Source organism: Thamnophis sirtalis, unplaced genomic scaffold, assembly GCF_051295495.1.
Source record: "Thamnophis sirtalis isolate CommonGarterSnake01/CBP01778 unplaced genomic scaffold, rThaSir2_p1.2 scaffold_2, whole genome shotgun sequence".
In the NCBI taxonomy this organism is placed as follows: domain Eukaryota; kingdom Metazoa; phylum Chordata; class Lepidosauria; order Squamata; family Natricidae; genus Thamnophis; species Thamnophis sirtalis.
In genome coordinates this window covers 167,896,611-167,907,017 of record NW_028261382.1, presented here as the reverse complement: position 1 = coordinate 167,907,017, position 10,407 = coordinate 167,896,611, and the positions used below count along the sequence as shown (strand labels likewise).

Below are 10,407 nucleotides of genomic sequence, written 5' to 3'. Positions count from 1 at the left end.
CTGGCACGCCCCGCGCTGAGACCAGCGGAAGCAGCTGCGGTGGAGCCGAGTGTGCTGGGGCGAGCAGCGGGGAAGGGCTGGCCCGGCCGGAGGGGGTAAGAGCGCGGGGACGGGTGATCGAACGGCTTGGAGGCACCGAGGCGGCCGTTCCCTCTTGGGGAGGGACTGGGGGGGGGGACGTTAAAGTGATCCTGAAGGTCTTTTGCCTTTCTTTGGCTCGCGGTCTCTCCTCTCCTCCCTCGCCAAGCTGCATGTCCTCCGCAGGGGGATCCTGTTTGCAAAAAATAAAATTAAAAATAAAAATGCGTGCCTGCGCGACTCGGGGACATGTGCGCAAGGAAGGGGGTTGGCTCCTTGGCTTGCAGAGGCTGAATTTTGAAAGGGACGATAGCCGGGGACTTCGCCTTGGAGCGCAATTTCAGTGCGGGGCGCAGCAGTCTTTCTTGTTAACAACCTTCCCCCCCCCCCTCCAGAGACAAACAGACACACATACACAAAGACACACACACAGAAAGACACACACACACACAGAGAGACAGACAGACAGACAGACAGACAGACACACACACACTGCATCTCATCTCTGAGCCATGGGCAGAGTGCCTTTCCTTTACAAGGGGCAGGATGGTATAAAAAAATAAAAATGAAATGAAATAAAATAAATCTTCTACCAGAAGCTCCTCAGGATTTGGAGAAGACCAGAGGAGGGTAAGATTTCCAGGCAGGGTTTTTTGTCGCCTTGGAGACAGTGAAAGTGGTGGGGGGGATTCTAAGAATAAATAAATTCCCTAGAATTTATCAAGGCAGGTGGGTATAAAAGGGTATAAATAGAGCTTTTTAATTATTATTATTATGATCTGAAATGGATGTGATGTCTCTACTTCTTGCAGAAAAGAGGAAATTGGGAGGAGGGAGGCAAGAAAGAGGATTCAGTGCTTTTTATGCCACTTTCCTTTGTCTTTACAGTGATTTCTTCCTTTTTTGTATTATTACAGATTGACTTGACGGAACATCTGAAAATTGGCTTCTTGGAGTCCTAGGTAAACAGAAAACTGCCCTTTGTATTATGAGACTTAACGGGAACCATAATTTTCTTCTTTCTCGTGCAATTGCATCTTCTTAGTTACGACAGTTCATTTAGTGACCATTGACGTTACAATGTCATAGAAAAACTGACATGTTTTTCATGCTTATGACAGTTGCCGACTGAATTATGGCTATACGTTGAGGACTACTTGTATAGGGTTCACCGACAAATGCGCGCTCGCCAAAAGCGCGCCGATGAAACCGCAGCGAGAAGACCGCGAGGTTGAAATCGTGCCGATGAATGCGCACAGAAGTGCGCCGACAACAGTGCGCCGACAAAAGCGCACCTTCAACAAACAACTAATAACAACCTAACAACCCTAATCCTAACCCTAATCCCAACCCTAAACTTAACCCTGAACCTAACCCTTACCTTAACTTAAATTGCGCTTTTGTGGGCGTGGTTTTGTCGGCGCGTTGTTGTGGGCACATTTATGATGTCGTAGTTTTGTCGGCGCACTTTTGTCGTGCGTGCATTTGTCAGGTCATGCTTGTATAGTCCATAAGGAATTGTGGAGTTGGTGAGCTGTAAATGTTCCTGACAATCTTCTATGGTGTATTGATTTCTCTTTAAAAACAAAACAAAAACAGCAACCTACCACTGAACATCAATTTCATCCTGGACAAAAGACAAAGTCTTTTCTTAAAAACCTCCAGAGGATCCACAAGTCCAGGAGGCAAGCTGCACCATTCGTTAATTGTTCTCACTGTCAGGAAATTTCTTAGTTCCAGTATTGGATCTCTCTTTAATGAGCTTTCGCTCTTTGCTTCTTGTCCTGTTCTCAAGTACTTTGGCAAATAAGTTAATCCCCGCTTCCCTGTGACATCCCCCCCAAGAAATGGAAGACAGCTGTCATTCCTAATCCTTTTCTTTGTTAAGATAGACATACCTAATTTCCTTAACTGTTCATCATAGGGTTTTTGATCCAAATCCCTTATTTTTATTCTTCTTCACGGCAGTCTTTCTACAGTCTCAACATATTTTTTGTATGGTAGTGACCAGAATTGGATGTAGTATTCCAAGTGTGGCCTCACTAGGGCAATATAGAGTGGTACTATCACTTCTAGTGAACTTGATCAACCCTTCTGTTGATACAATCTAGAACTGCATTGGCTTTTTTGGCAGCTGCAGCCCACTGCTGGTTGATACTAAAATGATAGTCATTCTCACATTATTCTCTTTTACCAAGAAGTAGACTGGGATCTACTTTGTTAAATGCCTTATTGAAGACCCAGTACACCACAGCCTTTCCCTGATCCAATAATTTAATCACTTCATTAAAGAAGGCTAAACCTAGGTCTAAAATAAACGATCACAAAGTAACATTAAAACCACAACACAACACAATAAAAAGCCAAAAAAAAAAAACCCAGTCAAAAATATAAATAGATATATAAACAGATGGCCTACATCCATAATTCTTAAAGGCCTTCTTAAATAATTCTGCCTTTAATACATTCCAAACTGATAAAACGGGCTGGTTGAATTTTTGTGGGAACGGGATCCAAAACACCATCCCAAGGAGCAGAGAAACAGTGTCTGTGGGCTTCGGTTCCCCTTTCGTTTACAAAAATAGGAAGCTACTAGTAGGATCTGGGAATTGCAGCAAGGATGTGCAGTCACTAGAGGCAGGGGAGGTGGGGCCTCACCAGTCTCCTCAGGAAAAGGAAAGAATTTTAAAGAATTTGTTTAAAATAATTAAAGCCAAGGTAGTTGCTACCAGACTCCAAGGCACAGTGACTTGGAGTCTGCTTAGTGTTAACTATAGGAGGAGTCGAGAGAACTATGAGCCTCCTTTGCATGAGGAATTTTTCGCCTTTTAAAAGTTAAGCAAGGGTTAAAAAGCAAAAAATTTCATATGCAAAGGAGGCACGTGATTCTCCCACCTCCTGATCTGGGAGCAGCGAATCATGCCTTGTTGCAGTTGAGCACGCTTATGTTGGACGCTGGGTCGGACATAGCTATGGGGCGCGGGGCGCCTCTATTTCAGACATAGCTGCTGCAGGGCAGGCAAAAGCCGCTTTCTTTCTTTTTGCCTCACCAGCCATAAGCTTCACCGCATGTCACTGAATTGCAGGTTGGGCAGATGAAAACAAATTCAGCAGAGGAACTTTTAAAATGTACATATTTTTCTAACAATTTTTAGATCTGTTTTATTGGATGCAACCAGTAAAGGAGCTTCTTTCATTTTCTTCAAGAAACACTCTTCCCTTTTCTTGCCAAGACCAACAGAGATTTCCTTCAGGTCTAGGCCAGTGTTGGCGAACCTTTTTGGCACCAAGTGCCAAAACGGGAGCACGCACGTGCGGGGAAATGGCCAAAACCGGAAGAGCAGCTCCCTGGTGCGCATATGCAGGAGCACCAGAAACTGGAAGGGCAGTTTTCCGATGTGTGCATGCACGCCAGTCACCTGGTCTTCCAGTTTCTGGCGTGCATGCATGCACAAAAACCAGCCGGCTGGTATGCATGTGCACGCAAGAAACTGGAAGCTCAGCTTCTCAGTGCATGCATGCATGCCAGGGAGATGCTCTTCCAGTTTCTGGCACTCCCCTGCACATGAAACCCAGCTGGCTGGTGCGCATGTGTGCACAGGAACCCAGAAGAGCAACGGGCGACGGCTGGTGTGCTTGGAGAGATGGCTCTGTGTGCCACTTCTGGCACGTATGCCATAGGTTTGCCATCACGGGTTTAGGCAATCCATGGATGTTACATTCTTTTGAGGGATGGGAATGAGGAGCTTTGTTAGGATTACTCCTTGTTCTTTATATGCTGTGCTCCTAAATAGAAATTCTTTAGTTTTCTTCTTCCCATTACAGTTGACAGATGGATCAGTTTATGGAATGGTACCTGTAAGTAGGAAACAAATATGGCCTTACCTAGGGAGCCTAGAAGACCACTTCAAACTCTCCATTAAGAAGACATCTGGGTACTTGAGAGACCGCCTGCTGCCAGTTACCTCCAATAGACCGATTAGATCCCACAGATTAGGCCTCCTCCGAATACCATCCGCCGGCCAATGCCGACTGGCGACTACCCGGAGGAGAGCCTTCTCTGTGGCTGCTCCGACCCTCTGGAACGAGCTCCCCGTGGAGATTCGAACCCTCACCACCCTCCAGGCCTTCCGCAAAGCCCTTAAAACTTGGCTGTTCCGACAGGCCTGGGGCTAAAGAGCTTTTGCCCCCCCCCTCTCGAATGGTATGGTTGTTGTGTGCTTTTAAATTGTGTATTGTTCTGTTCATCTTTTTTATCCCTTATCTGTACCCCCTTCCCTTGACTTGGATTGTGAGCCGCCCTGAGTCCCCTCCGGGGAAAAGGGCGGCATATAAATGCAATAAATTCAATTCAATTTAATGTCCCCTCTCTCTTTTTTAAAAAACCTTTCAGTACCATGTCGTCTGGCAGAATCCGAACGAAGAAAAAGGTCACCACTTTAGATCAAGCACCTGATAATCTTCCATTGAGAAGTTCTGGGAGACAGGTAACTGTATGTCTTTCAAAATATATAAATGAAATGGAAATGGTAATCACTTAAAGCTTCTTTATGTTGAGCATACATTTGCATTCCCTCCCCAACTCCCCATATTTGTCTGTATCTGTTGCCTACTGCTCTACTGCTATCCAGCTGTTGGAAGAGTGAAGGCTTGTAGTAGATTCAGAACACTGAGTTCGTATAGATGTACGGTTCCACCACAAAACCGCGGTCAACTAAAGCGCGCTCGACGAAACCGCGTATCTCACGTCATCACAGCGCGACGAAAAAAGCACGCTGTGAGCGCTAAAGTTAAAATTAACCCCTAAACCTAAACCTAACCCCCCGAAACCTAACCCTAAACCTAACCCTAAACCTAACCCTAAACCTAACCCTAAACCTAACCATTAACCTAACGCTAAACCTAACGCTAACCCTTAACCTAACCCTAACGCTTAACCTAACCCTAAACCTAACCCTAACCTTTAACCTAACCCTAAACCTAACCCTAAACCTAACCCTAACGCTTAACCTAACCCTAAACCTAACCCTAACCTTTAACCTAACCCTAAACCTAACCCTAACGCTTAACCTAACCCTAAACCTAACCCTAACCTTTAACCTAACCCTAAACCTAACCCTAAACCTAACCCTTACCTTAATGTGAATCGGCTTGCTTTCAAAGCGCCTTTTAAAGCGCCCTTTTTTCTCTGCGTTCGCTGTTGTCGCGCTGCTGATGAAGTCAGCGACGCGCTTTAATCGGGCGCGCTTTAGTGGACCGCGGTTTTGTCGTGCCACGTAGATGTACGTTGCATGGATAGCAGTGTGTATGCAAAACAACCCTTTGTTGCTGACCATTATCTCCCAAATAAATAGACGGCAGAAGCCAGGCAACAATTACGGATGGAAGGGGCAAGAGAAATTATTTCCTGTCAACCCTTGCATTAGATACAATAAGATAGATAAAGTAACCTTTATTGTCATTTTTTTATTGTGAGCACACTGAGAAACATTAAAAATGAAATTCTGTTGCCTGCTCTCGAAAAGAAAGTATATCTATCCATACGCATGCATAACACACATGTACAGGTGAAACTTGAAAAATTAGAATATCGTGCAAAAGTTCATTTATTTCAGTAATGCAACTTAAAAGGTGAAACTAATATATGAGATAAGACTCATTACATGCAAAGCAAGATAGTTCAAGCCGTGATTTGTCATAATTGTGATGATTATGGCTTACAGCTCATGAAAACCCCAAATCCACCATCTCAGAAAATTAGAATATTACATGCAATCAATAAAACAAGGATTGTACATAGAACAATGAAAAGTATAGGTTTATTTTATAGGTTTATTTCATTTATACGCCGCCCTATTCCCGGAGGGACTCAGGGCGGCTAACAAACCCAGGGGAGGGAGTAATACTAACAAGGCAAACACAACAAACAGGATACAGAGAAAATTTAAAAACAATCAACAGTCACACAATTCGAGCGGGGAAGGGAACTCGTCAACCCCAGGCCTGTCGGAACAGCCAGGTTTTAACGGCTTTACGGAAAGCCTGAAGGGAGGTGAGGGTCCGGATCTCCGCGGGGAGCTCGTTCCAAAGGGCTGGAGCAGCCACAGAGAAGGCCCTCCTCCGGGTGGTCGCCAATCGGCATTGGCCGGTAGATGGAATTCGGAGGAGGCCTAGTCTGTGGGATCTAATAGGTCTATTGGAGGTAATTGGCAGCAGGCGGTCTCTCAAGTATAAGCATGCATATGTACTCAGTACTTGGTTTGGGCCCCTTTTGCAGCAATTACTGCCTCAATGCGGCGTGGCATGGAAGCTATCAGCCTGTGGCACTGCTGAGGGGTTATGGAAGACCAGGATGCTTCAATAGCGTGCTTGCATGGGGGGGGGGGGTTTGGACTAGATGACCTACAAGGTCCCTTCCAACTCTTAATCTAATCTAATCTAACATCGGGAATACTACTTTGGGGGGGGGGGTCATTTTTTCCCTCTGAAAACTAGTTATGATCTTTCGATTATTAGGCTGCTGTTTATTATTGTTTTACTCAAGGTAAGACATACTGTATGCACAACATTACCAAGTCTTGACAGATTTTTTTTTTTTAAATTTCTTCTGTGCCCAGCTACTCATGCAGCATTTCTATATGAATACAGATGGTTGCCAATCACGGCTGTCATCCTATGTGCTGGTAAACAGACAGGGCAACTGCACTGTGACCCGTCAAAACCGCGGTAGACAAAAGCGCGCTCGACGAAAGCCCGTACCTGACGTCATCAGCAGCGCGACGAAAAAAAAAAATATTAAATTGAAATTAAAATAAAATTAAAGCAAGCCGATTCACATAAAGGTAAGGGTTAGCGTTAGGTTTAGCGTTACGTTAAGGGTTAGGTTTAGGGTTAGGTTTAGGGTTAGGTTAAGGGTTAGGTTTAGGGTTAGGTTTGGGGGGGTTAGGGTAAGGTTTTCGTTTTATTTTTAAATTTACCGCTCACAGCGCGATGTTTTCGTCGCGCTGTGATGACGTCACGTACGCGCTTTCGTCGAGCGCGCTTTAGTCTACCGCGGTTTTGTGGTGGAACCAACTGAACCAGCCTCTTTAGTCACAAAGTTCTCTGTGTCGCATTAGGTGAGGAGGAAGGCAGCAGAGGTAGCTGAGGAGGACGAAGAAATATCAGAGAAGAAATACCGGAAATGTGAAAAGGCCGGGTGTACAGCAACTTGCCCAGTCTGCTTTGCTAGTGCCGCTGAAAGGTTCGGGTTTATTTATTTATTATTCGTTTTCATTTGTACAGTTCATTTCCTCCCTGTAAAGGAAAAGGTTTCAAATCTGTCATATACGTGTGTGTGTTCTACAGCTCCTGTTGGTGACTTTTGTTTCAAGTACGAATAAGTAGAAGTGCTTCATTGATGGCTAAATGCAAAAAGCGATCTGGAATTGTAGAGCAATGCATATCACTTTTGGTAAACGGAGTTCTTAAAATATTTTCTGTTTTAGGTGTGCTAAAAACGGCTATACCTCAAGGTGGTATCATCTGTCCTGCGGGGAACATTTCTGTAACGAATGCTTTGATCATTACTACAGAAGGTAAATCTTATTTGTAAGAGTCTACGCTCTGAAATGATTTAGAGGTGCACATCCTGCAGTCATTAACAGTTTAAAACAAGAAAATTGATAAGACTTGGCAAGACTTCACTCCTTGGAAGTGGACCACCCTAGGCTTAGTGGGATTTATTCCCAGGTGAGGAAATGTTGGGATTGTCTATTATCCATAGTTCTGTGCTTTGCCCATTTGAATTTGATTTTTAATAAAGAGATTAAATGTAACTGCTACATTTGCAGTACTGTTTTATCAATCACAACATTTTAAAGATTGTGAACCAGGCATTTGGCTTCTTTCTAGAACCAGGCTGGTATTATATTCAGTCTAGAACAGAGTCAAAATGAAAATAAAATGCCAGATGGCAGCAATAGCAAAGCTATTTTGTTTTATTACTAAGAAAATTAAATAGATCTTTCTGTGGGGTCACCAGAAATCTGTCTTGATGTGGAGACTTTATTTTCCCCCCCGTTTTCTTATGGGAAAACCCTGAGTGGTGAGATGGCCTAGAGGTGGAGCTCTCACCTCACAATCTGGATGCTGTGGGTTCGATCCTAGGTAGAGGCAGATATTTCTCTCTCTGGGCACAATATATCTGCTGAACAAAAAAACTCTGCATTGGCGACAGGAAGGGCATCCGGCCATTAAACACTCTGCTAGCTCCATTTAGTTGCCCAGACTCCACTCGGCATGGGGTTATGGAGTCGTTAAAAGAAGACGATGATGCTTTGCGGGAAAACCCTGATGACTATAGTCCTATTATTTTAATGACTGCCTTTTTTCGTGAATATTGCCCATTTCAATAAGCTACAGAAATCTTGGTCTGTTTATTCCTTATACTCATCATTTACTTTTTCTACTTTTGTTAGTCATAAAGATGGTTATGAAAAATACACCGCATGGAAAAGGATCTGGACCAGTAATGGGAAAAGTGAACCCAGCCCCAAAGCTTTTATGGCTGATCAACAGCTTCCTTACTGGGTAACAGCCTTTTTTTGTTTATAATGATGCATCTTTCTGCAAGCACATTTTTTCATTTTTTTTTTAAATTCCACATGATTGCAAGGTGTAAAGAAAAACTTGATGACGCTTAATCGATTCTCAGTAGCCCTTCCTGATACAAGTGCTGTGCTGTAGATTTTGGGTTCTTACAGTGAATAATCAGAATAGGTAACTCGTTCAATTCATTAGAACTTGTAATAGGGACTGCATACATGTATTTGGTGCAAAGGTGGGTTCTTACCAGTTCACACCTATTCGGTAGAACCGGTTCATCAAATCTACCGAACCGGTTAGAAGAGGTTCCACCAGTGGACCCGGAAAGCAGGCCACACCTACAGAAGAGGTTCCAAAATGTTTTGAAACCCACCACTGGTCCTTGGATATGATTATTCTACACTATCATGCTCATATTTATAAAACTCAGGGCCTCTGTGGAAGGTAAGGATGACTACTGCGTTTGTGGTGCAATCAGAACATTGCGTGTGTTGAAGTTGTTTTAACGCAAACCAAAGATGCCTTTTAAAAAACAAGTTTACATCCTATTCTTATGCATGCCAGTGCTGTGTGTGAGGTAATTTAAGGTGGTTCTGACAAGTGTCGTCGGCATCTTCATATCCGGTCACATGGGCGGCAAGCCACTCCCATCCAGTCACATGGGTGGCAGGCCACTCCCACAAAGGAGGCCACACCCACAGAGTAGGTTCGAACAATTTTTGAAACCCACCACTGATTTGGTGTCACCGTAAATAATCCTAGAGTGTCTTAGAATTTTGCCATTGGATAAAATAACCTTCTGCAAAAATTAATTTGTTTAAGAAGATAAAGATCCCCACATTGCCTTGAGCTCTCAGAACAAAGGTGGGCTATACAGGCTGTTAAGGTTTCCAGCAGGGGATTTACTCAGCCCTTACTCAGGGCCTGACTCAAAAGACCTCTTCATGGAAAGCATGGGGTCTGCTCCTGAATATTTTGTGCCTGCTTTGTATTGTTCTCTTGTTGAAGCTTCAAGTAGTTTCCAGCAATATTTCTGAAATAAAGTTGCTAAATGTAATTCAGTTTCGTTCGAACTGTCTCAACCAATTTCATTGCCTACATTTGTAATGCTTAAAATGTCACTTATTAACCCCATAGGTTCAGTGCACAAAGGCAGAGTGTGGGAAGTGGCGTCAGTTGACAAAGGAAATTCAACTTACCTCACAAATAGCCGAAGCATATCGCTGTGGCATGAAACTGAACAATTCTGCTAAGGTACTTCAATATCCATTTCAATTGGAATAGGCTTGTGACTTGGTTATTTCTACTTCTACCCCGGCTATACGGTGCTTCTGTGAGCTTGGCTTTAGGTAGATGGCAATAAAATAGAATAGAATAATGGAAGGGACCTTGGAGGTCTTCTAGTCCAACCCCCTGCTCAGGCAGAAAACACTACACCACTTCAGATAAATGGCTATCCAATCTCTTCTTAAAAGCTTCCAGTGTTGTAGCATTCACAACTTCTGGAGGCAAGTTGTTCCACTGGTTAATTGTTCTATCTCCTTAGTTCAGGTTGCTTCTCTCCTTGATTAGTTTCCATCCATTGCTTCTTGTCCTGCCTTCAGGTGCTTTGGAGAATAACTCCCTCCTCTTTGTGGCAGCCCCTGAGATATTGGAACACTGCTATCATGTTACCCCTGGTCCTTCTTTCATGTTACCCCTGGTCCTTCTTTTCATCAAACTAGACATACCCAGTTCCACGCA

The 10,407-nt window shown here is 43.8% G+C and overlaps 1 protein-coding gene across 2 annotated transcripts in view; it reads left to right on the top strand.

The window, feature by feature from the left end:
* The first annotated feature begins 17 nt into the window (after nt 1–17).
* The window catches only part of KDM1B (lysine demethylase 1B), a 32,861-nt gene continuing 22,471 nt past the window's right edge, over nt 18–10,407 (top strand). Inside the window, exons 1-7 of one of the 2 annotated variants that reach the window (XM_087707399.1) lie at nt 18–95; nt 996–1,040; nt 4,472–4,565; nt 7,197–7,321; nt 7,566–7,655; nt 8,538–8,649; nt 9,802–9,918. In XM_087707399.1, the coding sequence (XP_087563525.1) occupies nt 4,476–4,565; nt 7,197–7,321; nt 7,566–7,655; nt 8,538–8,649; nt 9,802–9,918 (534 nt within the window). In that variant the 5' untranslated portion in view covers nt 18–95; nt 996–1,040; nt 4,472–4,475. Of the gene's footprint in view, nt 96–689; nt 709–995; nt 1,041–4,471; nt 4,566–7,196; nt 7,322–7,565; nt 7,656–8,537; nt 8,650–9,801; nt 9,919–10,407 lie in introns of those variants that run through there. The other variant, XM_087707400.1, reaches the window with a different exon arrangement.